Genomic DNA, 26,172 nt, shown 5'->3' with positions numbered 1-26,172 from the left:
AGGTAATACCTAGAGGCGCAAAGCAGGTCATGGCCTGACCTATTGCTCTGTATTGTGCAGATATAATGGACATTTCCTGCCTCCAGGGCTGGATTAACTCTCCTGGGGGTCCGGGGCTATTCGATTTTTTTTTTTTCCTGGGGCCCCTGTATATAAGTGTTTGGGTTTGGTTTTTTTTTTGTTTGTTTTTCCTGGGAGGGAGTCTGGTGCAGGAGAGGGCTGGGGCAGGGGATTGGAGTGCAGGATCTGGGACGAAGTTTGTATATGACTCGGTATAGAGGGAGGGGAATTCTGATCTGGGCAGGGGGTTGGGGTGGAGGAGATGTGAGGTGCTGGCTTCAGCAGGAGGCCCTTACTACAGGCGGCTCCTGGCCAGCGGCGCAGCAGGGCTCAGGCAGGCTGGCTGCCTGTCTGCCATAGCCCCATGCTGCTCCCGTAAGTGGTCAGCTGCTAGCATATCTCTGCAGCCCCTGGGGAGGAGGGAGACAGTGTGTCTCCGAGGTGTTGCATTTTTGCATCAAGAATATATACACAGAGCAGTTGAAAGTCTCTGAATAAACATAAAATGGGGGAGGGGGAAATAGGTGACGACATGGTAGAGGTCTACTATAGACCACCAAATCAGGAGTGCAAACTGTCTGGAATAGCTTAAGAGCATGAGTACCAACCTCAGGGCAGAATGTTAAGAACTGGGGCACAAACCGCAAATTGGTTGTGAGTTCCATAGGTAGATTTCACCAACCACATCTGAAGTGTGAACTTCTCAGGCACTGTAACATGGACACAGACAGTCTCTTTGGGTACTCCAGTTTATCTTGTCACCTACACAAGCTTGCCTTTGATAGATAGTCCCTCACAGCAAAAATTGCAACAATATTCAGGTTCTGTCCAGTCCCAAAGGACCAGACACTTACCCCAGGTAAATTGGACTTTAGATCTGACACCAAAGACAATGCTGTAGTTGCTCTATAACTCCATTAGGAGCAAAAGAAAGACAAAGGAAAGTGTAGGCCCTCTACTTAGTAGGGAAAGAGAGCTAATAACTGATGACATCAAGAAGGCTGATGTGTTCAATGTCTATTTTGTGTCAGACTTCATTAAGAAGGCTCATTGGGACCAGATCACAGTTAATACTAACAACTGAGGGAAGGAACACATAGCAGAGGAAAAAATAGGTTAGATATTTTCAAGTTGGCAGGTCCTGATGAAATTCACCCTAGGATACTTAGGGAACTAGCTGAAGCAATCTCAGAGGTAATTATCTTTTGGAGGACAGGTGAGTTTGCAGAGGATTGGAGAAGGGCAAACCTAGTATTGTCTTTAAAAAGTGGAACCAAGAGCACCTGGGGAATTAGACCAGCCAGCCTAACTTTGATATCTGAAAAGCTATTGAAACAAATTGTTAAAACAATCACTTTTTAATAATCAAGAGGATAATAGGGTTATAAGGAATAGCCATCATGGATTTATCAAGAATGAATCATGCTAAACCAACCTAATGTCCTTCTTTGGCAGGTTTATTGGTCTAGTGGATGGATGGGAAAGTGGTAGATGTGGTGATGTATCTTGATTTTAGTAAAGCTTTTGACATAGTCCAACATATTGTCATAATTAGGGAAATGTGGTCCAGATTAAATTCCTATAAACTGGGTGCCCAACAAGTTGAAAGATCGTACTCAGAGTAAATATCTGTTGTCAAACTGTGTGTGTGTGTGTGTATCTGGGTATCTGGAACTGGTATTGTCAACATTTTCACTGATGACTTGGAATGGAGAGTATGCTTGTAAAACTTGCAGATGACATCAGGATGGGTGGGGTTGCAAGCACCCAGGACATATTAGAACTCAAAATGATCTTGACCAATTGGAGAATTGGTCTGGAATCCACAAGATGAAATTCAATAAAGGTAAGTGCAAAGTACTACACTTAAGGGGGGGAAATCAAATGCACTACTACAAAATAGGGAATAATTGCCTAGCTGGCAATGCTGCTGGAAAGGATTTGGGGGTGATAATGGATCAGAAATGGAATATGAGCCAACAATGTGGTGCAGCGGCAATAAAAGCTAATATTCTGGGGTGAATTAACAATGGGAGATAATTATCTCATTCTATTCAGCACAGGGCAGGCCTCATCTGGAATAGTGTGAGTTTACGGTACCATGCTTTAAGAAGGATGTGTACAATCTGGAGAAAGTCAAGAGGAGAGCAACAAATGATAAAAGGCTTAGAAAACCTGACCTATGAGGAAAGGTTAAAAAAACCAGGCATGTTTAGTCTTGAGAAAAGAAGACTGGGAGGAAGGGGGCGGTTGGACAACAGTTCTCAAATATGTTAAGGGCTGTTAAAAAGATGCTGGTGATCAATTATTCTCCATCTCCACTGAAGGTAGACAAGAAGCAATGGGCTTAATCTGTAGCAAGAGAAATTTAGGTTAGATATTAGGAAAAACTTTCTGACTATAAGGATAGTTAAGTACTGGAATAACTTCCAAAGGAGGTTGTGGAATCACTGTCCCTGGAGGTTTTAAAGAACAAGTTAGACAAACACCTGTCAGGGATGGTCTAGGTTTACTTGGTCTTGCTTCAGTGCAGGCGGCTGGACTTGATGACCTCCCGACGTCTCTTCCAGCCCTATGCTTCTTTGGTTTTTATGAAACAAGCAGTTTTTCTGTTGGTCGTGGCCTCCTGGTTTAGTGTGTCTGGGAGTGGACAGCCGTTACTCTTTTGTTCCTTGCTCTGTCTCTGCCTTGTTATGAAACCTTGGACAAAGCACTTCTCTTCACTTTCCTCTTCCACTTTCTGTCTCGTCTATTCAGACTGAAAGCTCTTTGGGCAGGGATGTCTGTACAGCATCTAGCACAATGGGGTCCCTTTAGCTGCTCCTATAATACAAATAATAAGCAAATACTTGGATGCTGGTCCAAGATTTCTTAAGTGCTAGGCCTCTGAGCAGGATAATGCTTTGATCCCTGAATAAGGGTAGATTTAGTCATTTGAGAGAACAGCCTCGGTTGTCACTCTTGAACTAGCTAGCAAGAATAGTCACAACTTCTTTTCTAGGATCTGTCCCATGGGTGGATATGTCTCGGCATGAAAGTGGAATTAATGTTCTCTGAAAGGGAATTTAAGGTTTTTAAATAGTGTCTTTTCCTGAAACGCTCAGTAGAATCTCAATTGATGCTTTTTGGCAAGACAAGACTTGATCTGCAGGTCAGGTGCTCCTTCTCACTTCAAGCCTGTGGCGGGTTAGATCACAGAAAACCCTTTGGGAACTTCCAGCTGATGTGCTGAGATGACCGCTGAGCCTGTTTCCCTGGCAGCTTGGGACTTAAGTGCCCTACCTGTTTTGAGCCAGACACAGTAGGCTGCTGCAAACACAGACCCAGGTCTGAACCACATCCCCTAAAAGCTGCAGGCTTAACTGAAAACAGCTTAAAAAGTGTTCCTGTCTCTAACCCTCAGATGCCCAGCTCCCAATGGGGTCCAAACCCCAAATAAATTTGTTTTACCCTGCATAAAGGTTATACAAGGTAAACTCATAAATTGTTCGCCCTCTGTAAAACTGATAGAGATAGGCACAGCTGTTTGCCCCCGCACCCCTAGGTATTAATACATACTCTGAGTTAATTAATAAGTAAAAAGTGATTTTATTAAATACAAAAAGTAGGATTTAAGTGGGTCCAAGTAATAACAGACAGAACAAAGTAAATTATCAAACAAAATAAAATAAAACATGCAAATGTAAACCTAATACAGTAAGAAAGTGATTACAGCTGAAATCTCACTCTCAGAGATGTGTTCCAGTAAGCTTCTTTTACAGACTAGCCTCCTAGTCTGGGTCCAGCAATCACTCATACTCCTGTGATTGCTGTCCTTTTTTCCAGTTTCTTTCAGGTATCCGTTGGTGGTAGAGAGGCTAGCTCTTGAACCAGCTGAAGACAAAATGGAGGGGTCTTCCAGGGGCTTAAATAGACTCACTCTCTTGTGGGTGGCTGCTTCACTGAGGCTAATTAAAGTTAAACGAGCACATAGCCAATATTCATAACTTTGAATACAAAAATGATACATGCATGCAAATAGGTTGAATATATTCAATAGATCATAACTTTTACAGGGAGATGCCACATGGCATATGTAGCATAAAACATATGCCAGTTATGTCATTTACATTCACAAGCATATTTCCATAAAGCATTATGGGGTGCAATGTCACGAAGCTGTTTTCCTTTACCCCTCTGAAAACACACTCCTCTATTGGAAGAGCATGGTGACCTCAATATGTCACACTTTCTTTTAGGGCCTATTCCAAAGCACAACTAAGTCATTTAAGACTCCTGTGACTTCAGTGGGTCTGTGGATTGGACCCTTAAAAATAGGTAAGGCTCTTTTTGGGGCCAGCATGTTCTAGGACTGCCAAAGTTCTACTCTCACAAAACCCAATACCCTTGCCCTCCCACTCCCTCTATCGCTCGCTTTCCTCACCCTCACTCATTTGCTCACTTTCATTGGGCTGGCTGAAGGGGTTGCAATGCAGGAGGTGGTGAGGGCTCCGGCTGGAGGTGCAGGCTCTAGGGTAAAGCTGTGGGGGAGGGGTTTGGGGTGCAGGAGGTTGCTCTGGGCTGGGATTGAGGGGTTTGCAGGGTGGGAGGGGGATCAAGGTTGGGGTAGGGAGCTGGGCCGCAGGAGTGGGTGCAGGCTCTAGATGGCGTTTACCTCAGCTGGCTCCCAGAAGCAGCAGCATATCCCCCCTCTAGCTCCTATGTGGAGGCACAGTGAGGTGACTCTGCATGCTTCCCTGTCCACAGGTGCCACCCCTGCAACTCCTATTGGCTGCAGTTCCCAGCCAATGGGAGTTGTGGAGCTGGCGCTTGGGGGAGGGGCAGCACACAGTCTCCCAGTTGCCCCTCTGCCAAGGAGCTAGAGGGGGACATACTGCTGCTTCCAGGAGCCACGGCAGGCAGGGAGCCTGCCTTAGCCCTGCTGCGCTGCCGACTGGACCTCTAACAACCCGATCAGCACCCAGGGTCCCTTTTCGACTGGGCGTTCAGGTTGAAAACCAGACACCTGGCAACCCTATGTGCCTCCATGGTCTCTTTGCTAGTCTATATTTTCTTGCCACAGGATGTCTAGGAGAAGCTGCTGGTGGATTTCTCCTTCTCTGTGAAGCTGCAAATGTGGCACACAAGTTCACTTCTTTTTACTGCTCAAAACAAGTGGCAAGGGGCTGTTCAGTGGCATCATGCTAGACCTCCTTTGAGAGCCCTTGGCCTATACTAGAAGAGGTCGGTCACTAGCACCATGGTCATCCTGTAGACAGTCTCTCCAACACCCTGTGCTCAAAAATCATGACTGGCATAAAAAATCACAAGTCCTTGAATTTTTTTTCTTGAGAAAAAACTGTGGGTTCTCTTACTTGCTCTCTGATATCTGAGCATTTAGTGTGCACTCAGGACACATTTTCGAGCTTATCTCTGTTGCTATAAGGGATAGAGTATTCCCTCTACACCACCATCCCCTCTCCCCCCTCTAAGCTGAGGTTCTACTGAAATAATATGACTGGCAGCTGGGCATGACTTATAGATGCTTGGTCTCTGCTCTGCTTGGATACTGAGGACCACTAATGAAATCTTTTAAAAAAAATAAAAAAATAAAATCCTGTGACATGTACTCTTCACTTTAATAGAACAGAATGCCAATTCATGAAGTTGGCAAAGTGAGTCTAGAACTATTGGCTGTTTCCACTGACTCTTGCTGGCAGGATTTTATCTGTACCAAGACACTTAAAAACAGGAACAAAATCAGAGGTGGTGTGTGTGTGATGGTTTGTCTAGTGAAGAGAACTTAATGCAGATGGCTTTTAAAGGAAGTACCGCTTACTCTCTAGGAAGCTCTTTTAATGGTGAGCAAATGTTAAACCTCAAACACTGTCTCTTAAATGCACACTCTTTTCTCTTGAACAGTGGGCCACAATACGAATCCAGAAAGGAGTCAAACAGGAGCAGGCAATGGCACTTAAGAACTCTGCTTCCAGTGGTAAGAATTCTGAGTGAAGAATGTCTCAGTAATATTAACCTGAGGAAAATGGGGAACAGATTATTTTAAAATGGGGAATGAGGAGCTACTAATCTTGTTCTTAAATTACTATTGTAGTGGCCAGAGGCCTAAAACTGTGGCTAGCACTGTCAGGCATCTAGTAAGATACAGGCTTTACCCCTAAGGATCTTGCAATCTAAAGGTTCGATTCTGCCACTCTTACTTGTGACATCTTTTAAATGGTTTAGTCACCCTGCACTCGGTTGCAGAGCTTGGTCTAAATATAACATTACTTACATGGAATAGTACTGTACTCCAAGAATAGCTCCATTTATTTCAGTAGGCCCACTTATGTAAGGTATTGCTCAGTGCGAAGGGTGGCAAAACCTAGCTAATAGATGGAGGCTAAGGGTGGGAGTGAGCATTATGTGCACTTCACAGGTGGGATCTGAGGCTATGTCTACACTACAGACCTTTATACCAGCACAGCTGCACAACTAAAACTGTGCTGTTGTAAGGGCTCCCATGTAGCTGCTCTTTGATGGCAGAAACCTGCCAGCATAATTAAACCACCCCCAACAAGTGGTGTTAGCAATACAAGTAGGAGACTCTCTCCTGCCGATTATAGCGCTGTCCACACCAGCACTTTTGTTGGTGAAACTTATGTTGGTCAGTAGGGTGACCAGATGTCCTGATTTTTATAGGGACAGTCCCAATTTTTGGGTCTCTCTTGTATAGGTTCCTATTATTCCCCCACCCCACCCCCCTCACATCCCAATTTTTCACATTTGTTGTCTGGTCACCCTATCTGTCAGGGAGGTATTTTTGTTTTTGTTTTTTTCACACCCCTGACTGACAAAAATGGTAGTGTAGACAGATGTCAGGTGACTTGTCCCAGTTTGTAGCCAAACTGGGAACTGAACTCTGATATTAATCCCAGTTCAGTGTCCCAACCACAAGGTCATTCTGCCTCTAAGGTGAATACTAGATCATCTCAGTAGACCGCTCATGTGTGGCTAGACCTACTACTGATTTCCTCAAAACATCTTAAGTAAGCAGGACTTCAGCTCTAGTCAGCACTTACACTTTGTCCCTGATCGCCAGGAGGTACGCAGCGATGGCACAGATCTGTTTGATGATTATTATACCATAATAAAAACATTGGGCAATGAATATTGCCACTTCTAATGCCGCAACTCCTTCTGTTTCTTTTGGCTCCCTTTGCATTGCATGGACAAAGTTCAAATGTTGCAGTTCAATTTTTATCATCTTGTGAAATAAAATAGTAGGGGGTAGGGCTCTGCTTTCTTACAGGAACTGTTGGCACAACTGCCTGCAGGATTATTCTCAGTTAAGCAAATACAATTGTGGCTAGTCAGCCTGTGGCAGGGTGCTTACCCTGCTCCTGCCCTGAAGGGCTTAAAACAGCCCTGGGAGAGGGCTGCAGCTCTAAAAGCAGCTACTAGGCTGATTGGGGAAGCAGCCAGAGCTGGGCCACACCCCAATCAGGCCACAGATGGCCTGTATAAAAAGGCAGGGAGCCAGGAGCTCAGTCTCTCTCCATCTTCAGAGAGAGAGAAGGGCCTGGCTTCTGGGAGATTTAACCAGATATCTGGAGTGGAGCAGGGCTCGGGAAAGGCCAAGGGAGCTGGGGAGCTCCGGCCTAGGAAAGTCCCAGGCTGCAGGCCTAGTAAGGTCTATTAGATACTGGGTTGCAGAGGCAGCCTACGGGTACCCAGAGGCAGCAGGTCCAAATCCCTTTGCCTATGATAAGTGGCTTATACTGCAGTCTGCCCCAGTGAACAGGGGCTAAATGGAGACTGGACAGTAGACAAGACTGAGGCGAAGTGGGGATAGTGGCTCGGGGTTCTCCTGAGGCGGTGGGGGGAGACCCAGACTGTGGGGGTACTGCCAGGGGGCAGCACCCAGTTAAAGGGACACCAGTGTCCTGGGAAGGACACAGGAGCCAATGACAGGTGGGACACCTGGCCTGCAGAGGGCACTTCAGAGGCTGGAGCGCCAACTCCCGTGGACGACCAGCAGGAGGCACTGCTCGGTGAGTCTGTGCTTGATTACAGAGCCACTGCTGACCAGTGGTGCCAAATGCAGGCTAGCTGCAAGTCTGGCCAAAGATGAGCTATTTTCAGCAGCTCTTCAGGTTTTAGCTACAGTCTGTGCTCCAAGCCCTGGTATCTTGGGTGGTGGTGAACAAAGATGTCCAACACAAACAGGTGCTGGGGTAGGAAAGATGCTGGAGAGTGGAGAATGAACACTCTAAATATGGGTTTGCAGCATTGAGGGAGGAGAATCTGTGCCCAAGTTACACTTACACTTCTCTGGCAGAGCAAAGTGGTCTTGGAGTGAGTGTAATTTACACTGGAAGGCTCTCTTGGATTGCCAGAGTGGTGTAAAGAAACTTTACTGTAAATGAGTTTGGGTCTCTGTTCTGTACTTTTCCAAGTGGAGCACTTCTTGCGTCTAGTCCTAAGCTGCTATTGTCTAAGGGACAAAGCATATGTATCTTCCAGAATAATTGAAGAAAGGATGAGAGCACTCACCTGTATCTTCTCTGTGGGGTGACTATGGAGCTGTGGCGAGGACACAAAGATTAGTTCTAATGTTCATCCTATAGGTGGCTTAGGAAACCCACAGGGAGAGCGTGGACAGGAAGGAAAGAGTCTGCCTTGCTGCATCACTTCCAATTTGCCACAGATTGCATAAGTGTCTGTCTGCATTTTGGGGGTGGGGGTGATGAAGAACTGGCCTGCTACATAGTATTTGCAAATAATCCATGACACACTGTTCTGGCAGTCAAACATGCATGGCTCTGATATTGTTAGGCTGCTACCTGAGCAAGTAATCCTTTGTGACAAAAGCAACTGTTGAAATCCATTCTCTGTTCAATTTCCTCACATTTCTGTTAAGGTATCATACAGCGAGATGAAACCACTATGGAGAAGGAGATCGCGGGCCTGCACCGTGTAGACTTTGAACTCTCAGATGTGTTCTACTTCTCCAAGAAGGGGATTGAGGCTATTGTGGAAGATGAAGTCACCCAAAGGTTTTCCTCAGAGGAACTAGTCTCCTGGAACCTCCTTACAAGGACTAATGTCAACTTCCAGTACATCAGCCTGCGTCTGACTGTAGTGTGGGTCCTTGGGGTCCTCATCCGCTACTGTCTCCTGCTGCCTCTTCGGTGAGCTAAGTACTGGGAGACTGGTTCTCGTGTGTGTACATGGTGATACACTGGGGTTCACCTAAGCCAGTAAGGGGTTCAGCAAACACTTCTTGCAACTCTGGGCACCTAGAATGCTCTGCTGTAGCTCACAGCCCTGACACCAACTGCCAGCCTAAAAGCATGGAGGTCTCACCCAGGCTCCCACCACCCACTTACTCTTTGTAGGGGAAACTCACCAACCTTTCCAGCCCCAAATTCTCCCCCCAGAACATCTTTCTGCAGCCTCTCTTATTGTAACATCCACAAAACCGTATCAAGTTTGCTGCTCTTTTAAAGAAATAGTGAAGAGAGCAGCTTATTAACTTAGCTGGGGCTGACAATCCTTCCATTTCAGTTAAAGCACTGAGTTGGTTTATGGTAAAAGGCAGACAGGTTTCTTAACAAAAGGACATGGAGTTAAATCATACCAAGTGTAAGAAATAAAGCTAGAAATGGCTACAAACACACAAGTAAAAATACGCTTCTAAAATTATAACTTGGTTTCAGAAGATTGCATTCTTGTCTAAACAGGTTTCTCACCTATAGTCAATTTTCAGAGACTTTTAGCCATCTTGGATAATAATGCATAACTTTTGGGTTCTCTCCCCTGCTCTTTATAGTCCAGTAAACCTTAGAAATGTTCTTCTGAAGGGTATCCCCAGACAGAGTTCCTTTCCCCTGTTGGGTGTTAAATCCATGTAGATGCCATACTGGCTTCTTCCCTGCTGGTGCCTTTTTTTTTTTTTTTTTAAATGCAAATCATTTTCCTGCAATCTCAGATACAAATGAATAGCCCACTGTCCTTGGCCATGCCTGGCTTGAAGTGTTGGCCTCTCTTTCCTTTGTCTGGAAAACCCTGTTTGTTTAACTTCCCCTAAAGTGCCTGGTTTAAACATGTTTTAGTTGCATTTGCAGCACATCTGTATAATTTCCGGTAGATTAACCGGATATAGTGTATCCTGCAAGAATATTAATGATCAATGAGTGGTTTTCCAATGATATTACATGACAACTTTTAGATACAGATTATGACAACAATGTGTTAGGTGCAGTGAGCATGTCAGGTCTGGCCGGTTACTGACACACAGCAGTAAACCATCAATGGGCCTCTGTCACATACGCACTAATATGAAATGATCACTCTGCAGTTTCTGAGGTAACTGAGTCCTGCAAGAAATGATGACGAACATACAAGCTGGGCTTTTTAAGTCCTCACACTACTCCCATCACTGCAGTGTGTCTCACTGCTTCTTTTACTCCCTCTCCTATCTTAAAATTGAAACTATTGTAGGGGCTCAGATAGTCATTAGATACTCTTCAGCATTCTGTGTTCTCTAGTACATGTTTTCGTGACATGAATTGCCGTAATTCCCCTCCAGTAGGGATCTTCTTGCTGCAGACAAACAGTCTTGTCTCTTTCTTTTTGTTTTTAGTGTTACCTTGGCTGCCATTGGGATTGTTTCAATGATTGTGGGAACCACACTTGTAGGGCAGTTGCCAAACAGCAAGTAAGTGGGTTTTTTTTCCTCCCCCCCTTAATTAACCTATTTGGGAAGAATTTTGTGGAGAATTAGGAATTGACTCTGCCCATGGCAAACCTGCCATGTCTATGATTTGGCATCAGTGCTGAAAGAATGCAAAGTTAATATTGTGGCTCTTTTCTAGTCCTCTTCTAAAACCGCCAATTTATGTAGTGCTCTACAGGGATGTTTAGTATCCTGAAGAACTTGAATACTCCCCCCAAAAAAGCAGGGGAAGGTGGAGATACCAAGGAAAGGATTCCTAGAAGCATACCTGTGAAGCATTTTAAGGGGGAAAGAGGTGTTGAGGAAACTACACCTAAGTTTATGGGGACATTTTAACAGACTGCAAAGCTGAGACTGTGGAAAAACCCAGTACAAAGGTGACTTGAAGCTCCCTGAAAGAGGGGAATCTTGAGCTGTCCACACACTAAGAGCCATTATGATCACTTAGTCTGAGTTCCTCCATAACGCAGGCTGTGGAATTTCACCTGATTCCTGAATTAAGCCTAGCAACTTCCAGCTGAATTAGAGCAAGTCAACTTACAGCAATCATGACCTGCTCTGTCTAACTTGAACTGAAGTCTGGCTCCCAGCCAGCCTTGGAATTGCGAAAGGTGGCTTTCTGCCCGCCCCACCATTCCTCCATGTGCTGAGCATGAGTCCTAAAACCAGTAAGCTGAAAGACTGGGAGGTGTGTAGAGGAGAAAGGAGATCAGATATGTAGGCTCATCAGGATTACCTTTGGGAGGATGAGAAGCTCAAAACTGAGGCATCCAGACGTGAGATCAGTAAAGGATGGCCTCTTCTAAGGACAGCGGAGCCCTAGAGGGTAAACTCCTTTGAAGTTATAGGAGGGGGAAGAAGATGGAGCTAGAAGTAACGACGGAGGGAAAGAGTCTACTCCTACTTCCACTCGACCTTGGATGGGGAAGAGCAGTGATTTACTGAGTCACTGTGAGAGACTGGCTGCTGCGTAGGAGGTGATGGAAACTCACCACCAAAAGACACAGGATCCAAACTGCTTCCCTGGTTAAACAGGGTTGAGGAGAAGAGTGCCAGGGATTGGAGTAAGGTTGATTGGAGCAGACTCCAAAAGGGCAGAATGATGGGGAAAGGGAAAGGAAAGAATAAATATGGAGCATTGGTGTATGAGGAGAATGTTAGAAGTGAAGGATATGGTGGTGAAAATGGGCAAAAATGTGGCACTGAGCTGATAAAAGGAGAGACTGGCAGAGTTCCTGGGAGCAGAGGACAACGAAGGGGAAAGCAAAAGACCAGCATGAGAGGCAAAATGGGGAAAGCAGGTGGGGCAGGGGAGAGGCAGGAGCCAACGAACAAGGAAACAATACTTGCTGCAGTGAAGAAACTCTGATGTGTGATTCCAGTCCAAAGAGTGACTGGGAAAGGAAATATTTCTTGTGCATATTCCCAATTCTCTCGTTTAGTGATCAAGGCTGTCTTTAAAAAGTGGTCTTATTTCCCTTGGATGTGCAGGGCCATGGCTCTGGGCCATGAGCTGGATTCTAGTCCTCCTTTGCAGCACCAGCGGAACTGTTAACTAAGTTCCAGTTGTGACACTTGTGCTAACCCACCATCTTAAGGGGATAGCACCTGTGTAACTGAGGCCTGGGCTATGCTAGCCGGAGGGGTTGAACTAAGATATGCAACTTCAGCTATGCAAATAGTGTAGCTGAAGTCGAAGTATCTTTGTTCGACTTACCTGGCCGTCCTCATGGTGGCAAGTCAACTGCTGTGGCTCCCCCATCAACTCCACTTTACTTCTCCTGCTGAGGTGGAGTATGGGCGTTAATTAGCAGATCTATTTTTCGTGTCCAGACGAAACTCGATAAATCAATCTGATACATCGAACACTACCCGCTGATCTGGCGGGTAGTATAGACATACCCTGAGAGTCTATTTTGCCCTGGAGGGCCTCTCAGTACTGATGGTTGTCAGAGTCCAGCTTGATTTGTCAGGGTCCAGGTTGAGTTTGCAGGGAGGCAAACAACAAAAAAAACACCTCTCCTCACCTGTGAAGTGAGCATGCTCATTATGGAAATAACTGAGAAGAAAACATGAAACCTTAGTGCCACTCTGAACAGCAGCTAAACACTCCTTCCTTCACTGGTTCCCCTGGTATGCCTCTGTGGTTTCTCCCCAAGCTATCCAGAGGAGTCTGCGAGGTCTCTTTGCAGGTTGTCTCTACCAGTGGCATCACCACTTCTTGTAGTATGGAAGCACCTCTGGGGAATCAATCTTGGTTTGGCTGCCTTTGTACTGGGGTGTGTGTACATAAAATAAACACACTGAGATGGTAGTTCTACTCCAGCGAGCCTATCTAAATAGACAGTACAGAGAGTGGGAGGTGAAGTGACTTGCCCGTGGTGTTGCAGCAGCTTGATGGTAGATATGGGAATAAGACCAAAGCTCCCAGAATCCCAATCCACTGCCCTAAACACAGTACTATTGCAATAAATTCTTGGCCTAGTCCTTGTAACTGGAAAACTGCTTCTATCATCAGAGGGGTAGCCATGTTAGTTTGGATCTGTAAAAGCAGTAAAGAGTCCTGTGGCACCTTATAGACTAACAGATGTATTGGAGCATAAGCTGTCGTGGGTGAATACGCACTTTGTCGGATGCATCCGACGAAGTGAGTATTCACCCATGAAAGCTCATGCTCCAATACGTCTGTTAGTCTATAAGGTGCCACAGGACTCTGTCGCTTCTATTATAGCTCCCTTTCCAGAGGGTTTTTTTTTTTTTTTTTTTCTTTTTGTTGTTGTAAGTAGGGTGACCAGATGTCCCTATAAAATCAGGACAGTCCCGATATTTGGGGCTTTTTCTTATATAGGCTCCTATTACCCCCAACCCCTTTTCTGATTTTTCACATTTGCTATCTGGTCAGCCTATTTGTAAGTGTATGTATCTTTCAGCGCTAAAGATTGGCTAAGTGAACTAGTCCACCTGACATGCTCCCGGATCCTCGTCAGAGCTCTGTCTGGTACCATCACGTACCATAACAAGTGAGTAAGTCTGTGTTGCATTCCACTACTGTAAAGAGCAGAGCCATCCCCTGGGTAGGACAAATTGGGGCAACCGCTCCAGGTCCAATGCTTTGGGGGGGTCCTGCGAGCTGGTGTGATTGGATGGTCCAGGAAAAGACAAATCCATCACTTCTGTTTCTGTTCCAGGCCCCACACCCCTATAGGGATGGCCCTGGTAAAGGGGATACATAACTCTAGGCGCATAGGACTAAGGGGGCAATTGATTTATTTTTCAGGGGGAGTCAGTGGTGGTATGACTGTCTATAAAAGCGAGGACCTCTTAATTAATTTTAATTAGTGTATATGGAATTTACATGACTCTGCTACACAGGTAGAGCAGCTGAATGATGAAGGTGTTTGCTCAGTGTTTACCTGCTAGGTGGTGATGTGAAACTAAATCTCTTACCAGAAGTTATTCTCAAAGCATGGTTCAAATGTTGTTTAACACTATTTTCATTAACAGTAGGTCTAGTTTGTAAATTGTCAGTGTGTTCAACAATTTTCTGTAGGTTAGAAAATAATCACAACTATATTGTAGCTTGTGGGTGCCTACAAAATTATTGTAAACTGCTGTTATTCCACTGAAGTGCAGGCTCCCATGAACTAGTGAGAAACTGAATATAATCAACAAAATGTTTAACCCTTTGACTGCAGTTTGACTTGTTGAACCAAACACTGGCTTGTCCAGTAGTCTAGGAAAATATGGTTAAGTAGGCAACATAGTTAAGTGAATGATACTTCCTGTCATTGCAGGGAAAACAGACCACAGAAAGGAGGTATATGTGTTGCCAACCACACATCTCCAATAGATGTTTTAATCCTGACTAATGACGGCTGCTATGCAATGGTATGATATTGATTGATGTTGATTTACACAGTAGCAATCAGGACAAGGCCACTAAAGTTTGTGACCTAAACTAGGGTCTGACTCCAGATGTCTACAATAAACACTATGTACTAACCCAGTGTGTCACTAGCTTCTGACTGTGGGAAGGATCTCTGACTTCTCGCAGCATTTTCCAGACAGAACATGCATCCTGAGATCCCAGATAAACTCAATGGCTTCTGCCAGGTTGTTTATGACAACTTGGTCCCTTCTGACCAATGTATAAATGAGAATCTGAACCACTGCAGAAGTCTACAGAAATGGAATCTGTTGGATCACTTATTAAAAATGCATTTCTTTACACTGCATTGTTAAGCTTCAGGTATGTCTGCATGGCAGATGAAGGTATGATTGTAGCATGGATAGGCATGTCTACACTAGCTTTGATCTTGCTCATGTAGGAAACTGTAGTAGTGAAGATATGGCACTACAAGCTGGCAGCCCCAGTATAAGCCCAATGGCTACACACTCAGGTTGCTAGTCTATGCTAGAGCCTATACCCACTGCATCTTTGCATCTGTTACTTGTGCTAGCTAGATTAAAGCCTATCCATCCTACAGCTACACCAAAATGTGTGGTATAGACATACCCGAGGTTATTGCTCAATGCTCTAGAAGTGAGCCTCTGCTCTCGATCCTTTTTTCAGTGTAAGGGAGGAAGGGGGTGTGTGGTCCTTGAGCAAGGTTATCTCGGGTATCAAGGCTGGAAGTTGGTGGCCGGGAGAATTGCTGTGAATGCACTGTTCATAAAGTGCATCTCGGAATAAGTCGGCCAGCACAGGGGCCTGACCATCAATGGCTCGCTCTTCAAATGCAGACTGCAGACACTCTGCATTACAATAGAGCAGACAGGCTAAATTGCTTAGTTGCATATAGTGATAAAATGGAGTTAGTCACTATGGGTATGTCTACACTATCCGCCGGATAGGTGGGTAGCAATCGGTTTTTCAGAGATGGATATATCGCGTCTCATCTAGACATGATATATCGATCCCCGAACACGCTCCTGTCGACTCCGGAACTCCACCAGAGCGAGCAAGCGGTGATAGCGGAGTCAACGGGGGGAGCCGCGGCCATCAATGCCTCCCGTCCTCACGGTGCGGGAAGTCGAAATAAGATACTTCAACTTCAGCTACGCTATTCACATAGCTGAAGTTGCGTATCTTACATTGACCCCACCCTCTAGTGTAGACCAGGCCTATCAGGAATTCAGACTACTGCTGACTTTCCTGAAGGGGCCTAGCAGCAGGCCTCCTTTAGCCCTTCTGAGTGCTGGAGGAATGGCTTGTCAAGTAGAACTCCTGCTGCCATCTGATCTGTCTAGCAGATCTTCTTATTACTGTTGTAGTGGAAGCTGTGAAGAAGGCTGTGGGAGAGGGACGTTGGCTCTTCTGTGTGTGTTTACTATAGCTGCCCACTGTGAGGATCATAAGTTAACTTAACTGTGTGCTAGTCATCCAAAAGAACAAGCCCAGTAACATTCTGCTGCAGCAGACTTGTTCCAAGGAAAGACCCCCTCAGGATCCTGGAGCCCAAGCCCGACAAGTCTATACTACAATTTTTATAACCTGCAACCCGAGCCCAGCGAACCCAAGTCAGCTGCAGGTGTTCTGTTGCAGTGTAAATATACCCAGTGTGTCCAACCTGTAAAAAGGCACCCACAAATAATGGCAGTAGCTGATCTTTTGTGGTGGCCTGCCCATCATGCAGCTTAAGACTGAAATTCAAGCATGGCTGCAGGTAGTGCTCTGGGGATGAGATGCAAAATAGAAATCTACTTTGTAGCTGAATTATTGGGATTGTGAAATGCCTAGGAAAAAAGGAAGTAACAGGTTAAGATGGGGCATCGCAGTGTACCTTGTGATGTGGTAATGGCACAAAGGTGGTATGAAACTCTAACTTTCATCTTTAGTAAATGTTAATTTTCCTATTGTAACAGTTCAGTGACTGACAGTACTTAAAATCTGTGCAAGTCACTGGTAGATAAGAGTACTGCAAAATATTTTGCCTAAAAATTTACTTTTTTATAAAGGCAGAGGACAGGGAAAGAGGAAGACTTCTCTTAAGTATTGATGGTAATTGCATTATGAGTAACCTCTTTCTGTTCATGCAGTTGGTGCACAGTTCTTGTGTGCATGCAAAAGGATGTAAAACTTCCAAAATTTAGGTGTGTTAATACTCATAGCTATATGCGCACCCTAATGTGCATGAGAACCTAGTGCAAAATAATGAAGAGACCAAGATGGTACAAACTTTAAACTATTTTGTAAACGCAGAACTTCAGAAGTGACTTTAGTAGCAACCATATTGGTTTCAACGTGCTTAAAGGGATTTCTAGCTGTGTGCAGACAGTGTTCCTGGGTGTGAGTGGAAACTTGGCGCGTCAGAAAAATGCAACCTTAAGGGTCTTTTTGTGACTTCCTGAAGATGCACAAAAGTAAATGCTAACAAAATAGTTGCCTGTTTACTTTCTACTGTCTGTATATTCAGGGTTTGAACTGTGATGTGGAATATTTAAATAATGCTAAAAAACTAGCTATCCAATACTGTATTTCCTAGGTGTCTAGGAAACGAATGCTTTTACTGTTTTTTGTGGGGTTTTTTTGTTTTTGTTTACATAGCTGTATTTTAAATAGGCATGAAGCAGATGGACTTGCATTTTGCCATGAGTTTTGTGTAGTAGCCTGTCTCATTTGGGCTTGCAGGTTGGCCAGGCTCATGGGGGTCTAATGGGACTTATTCAGAGATCCACCGTCAAAGCCTGTCCCCATGTCTGGTTTGAACGCTCAGAAATGAAAGACCGCCACCTAGTGACAAAAAGGTAAGGAATGGGCAATCACTCGGCTGAGTGCTGCTGTAGCTGTGAACAATGGCATTATTCTAACCATAACAATCCTAGCATCTTGGAGCCCTAGTCATGGGCCAGAACCGCATTGTACAAACACAGAACAAAAAGATGGCCCTTGCTCCATAGGGCTTACAACCCAAGTATTATACAAGAGACAGCCAGCCAAACAGTCTTACCTTTTCTGGAGCATGAAAGGCTAGACTGTAGAAGCGCTTTATCTGCAGTAAATATATCTGTCCATCTAGTTCTAAATGCTAAACACCTTGCAGAAACACTGGGAATACCAGGACCCAACCTCCTTCTATGATTGTGTATTACCATAGTCTGGAGTGATGTGGACTGCAGTCATTTGAAACATGATGCAGGGAATGGAAAAATTACAGTTGTGGGAGCAATCCTACGCTCGTTTTCTTTGGGAATATTACTATGCATGTAATTTGCAACAGAAATGGAACTTGGATGTTACCCACAGATGGGATGAGACTAGGCAAGTGTGTGCTTGCAGATGAGTGCTGAGATACTGCAGGAATGGGGCAACATTTGGAAAAGTCATTTAGCACTCTTGGAATCTCTTCCTGTAGTAAAATAGTTTAGACAAAAGGTTCCAGTGACGAAGGTGTTCCAGGTGCGACTGCCCAGAACTTCTGACATGGGATTAATCTGATAACTCTGCTGCCAGGGACACTTGATGAGCAGGTACCCAAGTGTCCTTCTGTTTCTTTCCACAATTATAATCTCAATTGTTTTCCCACATGAATGTCAAGGAAAAGCTATATGAAATCCCAAACTGGGACTTACTGTTGGGAGGTAGGAACCTAACATTACTCACAAAAAATTTAATTTTACCATGAAATAGAATTACCCGTAGCTCTTTCTGAAGTGTCCTCTAAATTGGAGCCTTCTAAAAACCACAGACTTGCTGTTTTAAATCAAGTTACCTACAGTACTGAGCTCCTCCTGGAAAGGGTGAGATTTCCGCAAAGAAGAACTTTCCCTTAGTGCAGTACAATAGAAATAGTAGTGCTATATTTCAAGTACCTATGAAGTTTGTAGTCTAGCTTCAGGTTTCTTATAAAGGGAATCACTCTCCTGACTCAGGAATGGAGTTGTTCCTACTTAGAGATCTGAGTCTGGTATAGCTGATCTCCCATCATGGGAGGGAACAAGGAAGGGAAGCTCTCATTAACTGGAGAGAATCATGTTCTCTCATCCCTCTTTCTCTTCTTGCATACCTTCACTAACGACTTCATTTACAGAAGATAACTGAAGGGGGTGTGTGGGTTTTTTTTTTTTTTTTTTGTTGGGGCGGGGAAAGGAGAAGACAGGAGATGAAATCTTTAGCCAATCGTCCTGATCATCATAACCTTCCAAACTAAAAGCTTTCAAACTGTTTCTGCCCCAGTTAATTCAATCAAAGGAGCACCTGTTGTTTGGGCTGGGTTCCAATGCTGGGTGTTCGTATCCTATCTTAAATTTTGTGTAGAATTTTCAAGATAGTCTTATAAGGGATAAACTTGTCTTTCACCTTCCTGGCTTCTAAATGGTAGATTGAAGGGCATTGCAGAAAATCTACTCAACCAAGATCAAGGAGTGAGAATTGTGGGCATAATAGATGTTTCAGAAATGGAGAAGGCCTATGATTAAATAACTAGAACCAAGATTATGTAGCCTATATCAAACTTGCATATTTTGCTCAGCCTGTTTAAGTATTGCAGTCAGTGGGACTTCCACTTGAGTGCACCACAGCCTAAAGTATTTTACAGACAAGTTTTTTCCGGATAGGCAGCCTAAAACTTAACTTGAACTTTATGCCTTTCATTTCTTGCATTAACACTACTTCCTCTCAGTGCACCAGCCCTTCAAATACTTGTTGCTGGTTTTTTAACCTCTCGGTTATTGCTTGTGAATCTTGCAACAGAGGTGCTTCTTCATAAACTCCCTTGTTGAATCCTTTCCTCTTCTTACCACAGTATATTAACTACTTATTACTAGAGCTTGCCACAAAAGGGCCATTTTTCATTTGGGGGTTGGGGGAATCTTGCTGTCTCTTATTAAATTTAAAAAAAATCAGTTAATAGAGGCTAAATTTGAACATGCACTTGTGCTCACGCACTTGTGCTCACGCACGTGTGTGCATTCTCTCTCTAATACATCCATGTGTAAGAGGAAGCTGGGAATGTCCCTTGAAGTAAGAATAATTGGTGAAATATTGGGTAGGACTAAATTAATATTGAAGGATCTAGAGAGCTGAATCTAGGCTCAAATGATATTCCTGTTATGAATTACAGATGCAAAGTGATACGTTGCATCAAATGTTGGCCTTTGGTTCCTGTTGAATGCACATACACGACTGGGAAAATTAATCCCGTTTCAAAATGTATTGATTTAAACATCCTTCTTTCTGCTTTTACAGACTGAGAGAACACATAGCAGATAAGAACAAACTGCCAATCTTAATTTTTCCAGAAGGTAAGAAACTCTCATTCCTCTGGACTTAGTGCTTCTCAGTGCTTATGTTGCTCTTCATTGTCCTGCTGTGACTCCGATTGCTCAAACAGATCTTGTTCCACACTTGTAATAAGAAACCTCTAGTGTCAGGATGCCCCATCTCCTCCCAGAAATGGTGGGATGAAGGGGAAGAAGTGCTGAAAGCGTTTTTCCTTAAATGGCTTAATCCTTCTCTGATGCAGACAGCCAGTTGTGTATCATGTGTGGCCTCCCTGCTTCTACTTACCTCTCCATCCTCTTCCCCAAACCTCAACCCTACTCTTCTAGCACTGCAGGGCGGGGAGCACTGCCCCACCATTCTCTAGCCTCCAATCTAGGCCTGGACGAAGCACAGACATTGGAAAGACTAACTCCTTCTTCTTGGAGGTGCTTTTTACTGTTCCCCAGTGGTTGCTTGCTTTGCAAACTGGTATAATCCTGCTGTCTGACTTCATTAGAATATAGAACAAAGGTTTCCTGACTGCCAACACTCTGACTTCTCTTTTGTCCAGGCACTTGTATAAACAACACATCAGTAATGATGTTTAAGAAAGGAAGCTTTGAAATAGGAGGGACCATTTATCCAGTTGCAATCAAGGTAAAATACAATTGCAGTAGGTCTCCAGATGCTGATGCTTACCTGTAGAAAGGTCTGGCTGCTTGGTGGGTGGGTGGGAAATGGACAAGAGTTTGTCTCAGTACTGTTGCTCGTAGAAGCACATGCCCTACAACAGGCCGTCTGGTGTACTTGGGCCATCAGAAAGTGAACAACTGAATACTCATGAATGAAAGTAATTCAGTGTCTGTAGAGTTGCTCTCTTGAAATAAGTGGAAACCTGTTGGTGGGTTCTGTTGGTGTTTGCCTTACAACATGGAAGACTGGAGAGATGGTAGGCAGGGGGTGGTCTGGCCAGCCCATGAATTAACAAGTCAGTATTTGGAGGAATAAGAACTTGAAGCTTGTAATCAAGGCTAGACCTGACACCACTTTACCTTGAGGGGTAGAGGCCAATATGTAATGGTTACTAATGTCCTCTTATACAGCCTTGTGAGTTAAGCATCCTAACACATGTTTACACTTTGAACATGCAAATAATATAGATCCATTTATGCTGGAGGTAATGACTTAAACTTACTATTTTGCCCCTCTGCAGTATGACCCTCAGTTTGGAGATGCGTTCTGGAACAGCAGTAAATATGACATCGTGAGCTACCTGTTGCGAATAATGACAAGTTGGGCCATTGTGTGCAATGTCTGGTACATGCCACCGATGGTCAGAGAGGTATCTTTGCATATGATTGGTGGTCTATTTTATAGGATATAAAATAAGTATGGCTCAGAGAATCAATCTTAAATTGAGCCTCCTTCAATGCTCTTGGTAGCATAGTTCAACATTTTTCTTTTTTCTTTTTTTTTTTTCAGTTTTGCATTTCCCAGTGTATTTAAGTATGGAATGTACCTGCAGTATATTAGCTATTGGACAGGGACAGCCTCCTTTTTCATGTAGTGATGCTCTGGGACTAAGTGCTGATGGCACAATGGCTACACAATTACTCACGCTAATGTGAGCTGTGCTGCTAAGAATAACACTCACTGTTTGGAAAATTGGTTTATTAAGTCATCAATTTGTCTGAGGGAAACTTTCTCCATCTTGCCATCACTTCAAAATCAGACCTAAAATATGTGCTAGATTTGCCTGGGAAGTGTGTGATCTTCCATTTAGTATCAGGTTGCTGATGAGGAGTGGACTAGCATTCTTTGAGGAAAAGAAGGCTAAAAACTAGACATTCAGAGAATGAGCTTTGTGTCAAAGCCACTCCACTTCCCTCTCTGACACCTTCTGCCTCACCCCACCAAAAAAAAATCCCCAACAACGCCCCCCCCCCCCCAACAAAACAGGACAAAGCCTAATGCCCTAAAAGCAAAAGCTTTCTGGTCAGAAACTAAATAATTGGTAGGACTTGCAGCACAGCTGTGTGTGTGTGTGTGTTTTTTTTTTTTAAATCCATAGGTAAATTGACTCTAATTTCCATCCTTGTAGGAAGGAGAAGATGCTGTCCAGTTTGCCAACAGAGTTAAGTCAGCCATTGCTCGCCAAGGAGGACTGACTGAGCTTTCCTGGTACAAGATGTGATTCTGCTTGGGCTTAATGTGGCACTTTTTTTTGCATAAATGTCTTTGAGTCTTAATAGCTATAGAATGTGGTTCAGACTCTCTAAACTGTCTAGGGGACTTAGACACTTCTTCACTATATAATTGAAGAGGTGTTAATCCCCTAGACAGCTTTGACTGCCTCAACCTTTGTGTTCTTAAATGGTCTTAGCCAGGATATGGTAGATAATGAGGGAGTTGGCTATTCGGCACTTTCATATGAAAGAAGGTTTTCTTAATAATTTATATGATGACAATACAGAGCTCTTGAACAGTGGGTTTTAGCTAAAAGTTTCAAAGCACAATACAGTCTTTCCTGGATGACAAATAGAAACTAAGGCATGTAGAGGTGACATTGTAGTGAAGAGACACCAGATCAGGAGTGGAGCTGAGACTAGGACCCAGGTCTGCAGACTAGTACCCAGGTCCTACCTATTGAACACCCTGCCTCAGTATGGGTTTATGGTACCCCAAGAACATGTAGTGCCATAAAATAAGTGGATCATGCTGAAAAAAGGCCTGAGCAAGGCCCTGATGAGAGCAGTTAAAATACACAAGTGGATTCAGTGCTCTGCAGAGCCAAGGATGGGATATGGAATTTAAGTATCCTAAGGGACAAATGATACTATTCACGCAAATGCTACTGTCACTGAAGTCAAGATGAAGTTACATGGGTGCATATATTTAAGGGCTTTGGCCCAGATCATCAAAGGCATTTAGTGGCTCAGCTCTGACTTCATTTTTTCCCTAATGTTGAAGTTAACGTCTAACTGCATCCTTTCTGTCTTCTATGCTCCAGGGATGGAGGTCTGAAAAGGGCCAAAGTCAAAGACACTTTCAAGGAGCAGCAGCAGAAAAACTACAGCAAGATGATAGTAGGAAATGGATCAACAGGAAATCCAACAATGGGAGCAGAATGAGACTGAATCCCAGCTTTTTCCAACTAAGTTTCCCAGGACTAGCTCTTACAGGAATACTGTAGGGTTTTTCATTTAGAAAAACCAAACCTATTCTAATGTGTGTATCACCTTTATGTGGATGGGGCAGAACATACACACGGGGCAGTATTTTGTTATGTATTTTTCTTGAAAGTATGATATTCCACTGAATTGCAGCTCCCGGTATCATGGAATAGAACCTGACATAAAACTAGGGGGGAGAGTGCAGTTTTTAAAAACTCTACATGACATTCTCTTGAACCTCTGAAAGGGAAGTGCATACAGTGAGTCTGGCCTGATGCTGTCAGATTACTGTGTGTGTGTGAAAATAACTCTTCTTGCTAAAGTCACTTGGAAGTTGTAGACAAACTTGTTTCCTGAACAGCTACTTTCTCTCTCGTCATGCTTGTAGGCTGGCTTTTTTTGTTGTACAGTTCTTAATTAATCTTGCAGTTTTAGTGGTGTCCTGATGCATTTGTTTGTATTTCCTGTGTATGTGCAGCAGGGAGGTGGTGAATAACCTAGAATGACAGACCCTAAACAGTGGGGAGAGAGGTGGGCAATCAGAACAACATCCTCTTCAAACACAACCAGGACCTTGGATGGCCTCTAACCCTAGAATTGCCTAATGGAAATGATACCTGAGAAGATATTTAGGAGATTCCTCTAGAAGCATCTCTGCATATTGGAACAATTCCCTAAACTACTGTGCTGCTTCAGACTGGGAACAGTAAAGGGAAGAGATGATTGGGAGCTCCATAACTGAAAATGGATACCTCTGTATTATAGCAGATGCATTTTTATTATAAGTGCAGTAATTCTTTCTTTTTTTGTAGAATGCTAACAGCTTAACAAAAATCTGTGGGGATCAGCAACCACAACACAGTTCATACTTGGCTGGGCTAGCAATATCTGTTACAAACCAAAATAGGATTCATGTGTCATTTGCAGTATAAAAAAAAAAAAAAAGGCCTGCTGGGAATGCATGTGTACTGCAGCCTTATTGTAAATGGGAAATAAATTCTATATTTCTAATGTGTCTCTGGTGGTGGTATTTTTCCTCTAACTTGTTCGTTCTGGCTTCTATTTCTCCTTCTGTTGGGCAATGGCTTGCAGTATGGCTCAGATCCACAAAGGGACATGGGCATGGCAGCACCTCGCCACCCGGTGGGATCCATAAACACTGAATTAGCCACCCAGGATTCCTAGACAATGCCTTGGGAGAAACAGATTCCTAAGTAAGGGATCCACAAAAGCCAGCCTGCTAGGTGGGGAGCCACTTAAACTAGTCAATGACAGATGCTGAAGAGAGGGTGTGGCCTGAGCCCTGCCCTTCTTAGGGCATTATGCAGCCATCTCTGCTCAGAATCCACAGATGGGAGTCAGGAGCCTAAGCCTTTCTTGCAAGGGTGGCAATGGCAGAGGAAGCCTCCCTTTAGTCCTCTCATTAGGGAACTCCCCAGGTTCAATTTTCCCTTGTCCCTTCCTGCATGACAAGGAATAGAGAATTTTCCATCTCTCGGGTGAGTGTCCTAGCAGTTAGTGCTAAGCAAGCATTCCTCTTGTGCTGGGCCACAGCCAGCACATCTTATTTATACACAGTGGAACAGCTTCAGCAGGAAACTCCTACATCTGAATATCCCATAGTCCACTGATTTTCTTTTCTCTTCTTTTTGAAGTACTCATCCCCCTCTCTCCTGCCATTTTGTGTGGAGTTAGGTATGCTCAGAGCATGCCTCCTGGATTAGGCTCTGCCAGTGCAATAGGTGGGGCAATACCTGATTTGAGGCTTCTGCTAGGCCTTAGGCATGAGCTAGGCCCAGAGCCACAATAGGATTTAGGCACCTATGTTCCTACTTAATGCACTGTCAGAAAACAATGTGAAAATAGTAGGAGATAAATCGCTGAAGTCAACATTGACTTCAATGCAAGCTGGGACTGGCTTAGAGGAGTATAGTGGCATGCAACAATTCTGGAGTCCAACTATTTTAATCTAACTTCTGCTAACATAGGCCCATTTTTTGCCTTTGAAATAAAGGAACAAAGTGACTTAGTGGTCCTTGTATCCAGGGAAAATAAGTTGCTTCAACATAATGCACACTTGAAACTAGAACAGGAGGGAACCCCAGAGACACTAGACCAATTAACTTATAATTAAACACCAATAACGATGAGCCTCAGTGCAAGAGCCTGTAATAAACTATGAACTATTTTAAAAGAAGGCGGGGGGAGGTGGAGAGAGGTAATAAAACCTCTTCCCTCTGTCATGAGAGAACCTATTTAATGCTGAATAGGTCACTATAAACTGGGGATTTCCCATATGCTCCTAAATATGAAAACTGCTGTTCTTTAATTGAAAATTATGGGCCCAAGCCTATATGTACATGAAAACCTCTCATATGAATCCCTTCCACTGAAGTTAGCAGGGCTACTGACATGAGCAGTTTTATGGGTCCACATTGTCTGTAAAGGTCTTCCGTAAAATTAATTGCATATTGGATTATAGCCTACATTTTCAAAAGTGACTAGTAACTTTTAGGGGCCAAAGGTAATGTACCTTAAGTGGATATGACTTTTCAGAAAGTATTATATCCCAGGGCTGAAAATCTAAGTGTCTTACATTGGCACCCAAACTCCTTAATCAACTTTGGAAAATTTAGGCCTAAGTCTTGGCTGAGTGGTTCCTAGGATATGGAATAAACATGGCTGATAGATTTAAACACAATGGGAAAAGTTGCTTTTGTCTTTGAGTGGAGGAATGTGGTATTTCAACTCAAAAACAGCAGAGAAATTTGATTCAAACTCTTTTGAGGTAAAAAGAACCTTTGGTCACAGACCAAGCATTAAAAATCAGTCCCAAAGGCAGTGTGTTCAGGAAAGCTTAAATGCATATGGGAAAAAAAGGAGCAATAAATGAGAGCTGGCTTGGCAAAGAGGGATAGAAAGGAAAATCTTTTTGGTAATCGCTGTTAAACAATTTTGAATCTTAAAACTCAGTTTGGTAAACTTGAAGCTTTGTTATTACAAGGACAGCAGAAGCAGCA

General features: G+C 43.8%; 1 protein-coding gene across 2 annotated transcripts in view; it reads left to right on the top strand.

Annotated features, from left to right (window-relative positions):
• GPAT3 (glycerol-3-phosphate acyltransferase 3) overlaps window positions 1–24,101 on the top strand; it is a 30,530-nt gene extending 6,429 nt beyond the window's left edge. For both annotated transcript variants that reach the window (XM_030564985.1, XM_030564986.1), the window contains exons 3-13: window positions 5,962–6,034; window positions 8,960–9,230; window positions 10,685–10,759; window positions 13,708–13,797; window positions 14,572–14,665; window positions 17,409–17,524; window positions 19,965–20,020; window positions 20,551–20,636; window positions 21,193–21,321; window positions 22,081–22,160; window positions 22,990–24,101. In XM_030564985.1, the coding sequence (XP_030420845.1) occupies window positions 5,962–6,034; window positions 8,960–9,230; window positions 10,685–10,759; window positions 13,708–13,797; window positions 14,572–14,665; window positions 17,409–17,524; window positions 19,965–20,020; window positions 20,551–20,636; window positions 21,193–21,321; window positions 22,081–22,160; window positions 22,990–23,110 (1,191 nt within the window). In that variant the 3' untranslated portion in view covers window positions 23,111–24,101. The remainder of the gene's footprint in view (window positions 1–5,961; window positions 6,035–8,959; window positions 9,231–10,684; window positions 10,760–13,707; window positions 13,798–14,571; window positions 14,666–17,408; window positions 17,525–19,964; window positions 20,021–20,550; window positions 20,637–21,192; window positions 21,322–22,080; window positions 22,161–22,989) is intronic.
• The last annotated feature ends 2,071 nt before the right edge of the window (window positions 24,102–26,172 follow it).

This window comes from Gopherus evgoodei, chromosome 5 (assembly GCF_007399415.2).
Source record: "Gopherus evgoodei ecotype Sinaloan lineage chromosome 5, rGopEvg1_v1.p, whole genome shotgun sequence".
NCBI classification, from domain to species: Eukaryota; Metazoa; Chordata; order Testudines; family Testudinidae; genus Gopherus; species Gopherus evgoodei.
This window is presented reverse-complemented; position numbering and strand designations above follow the sequence as displayed.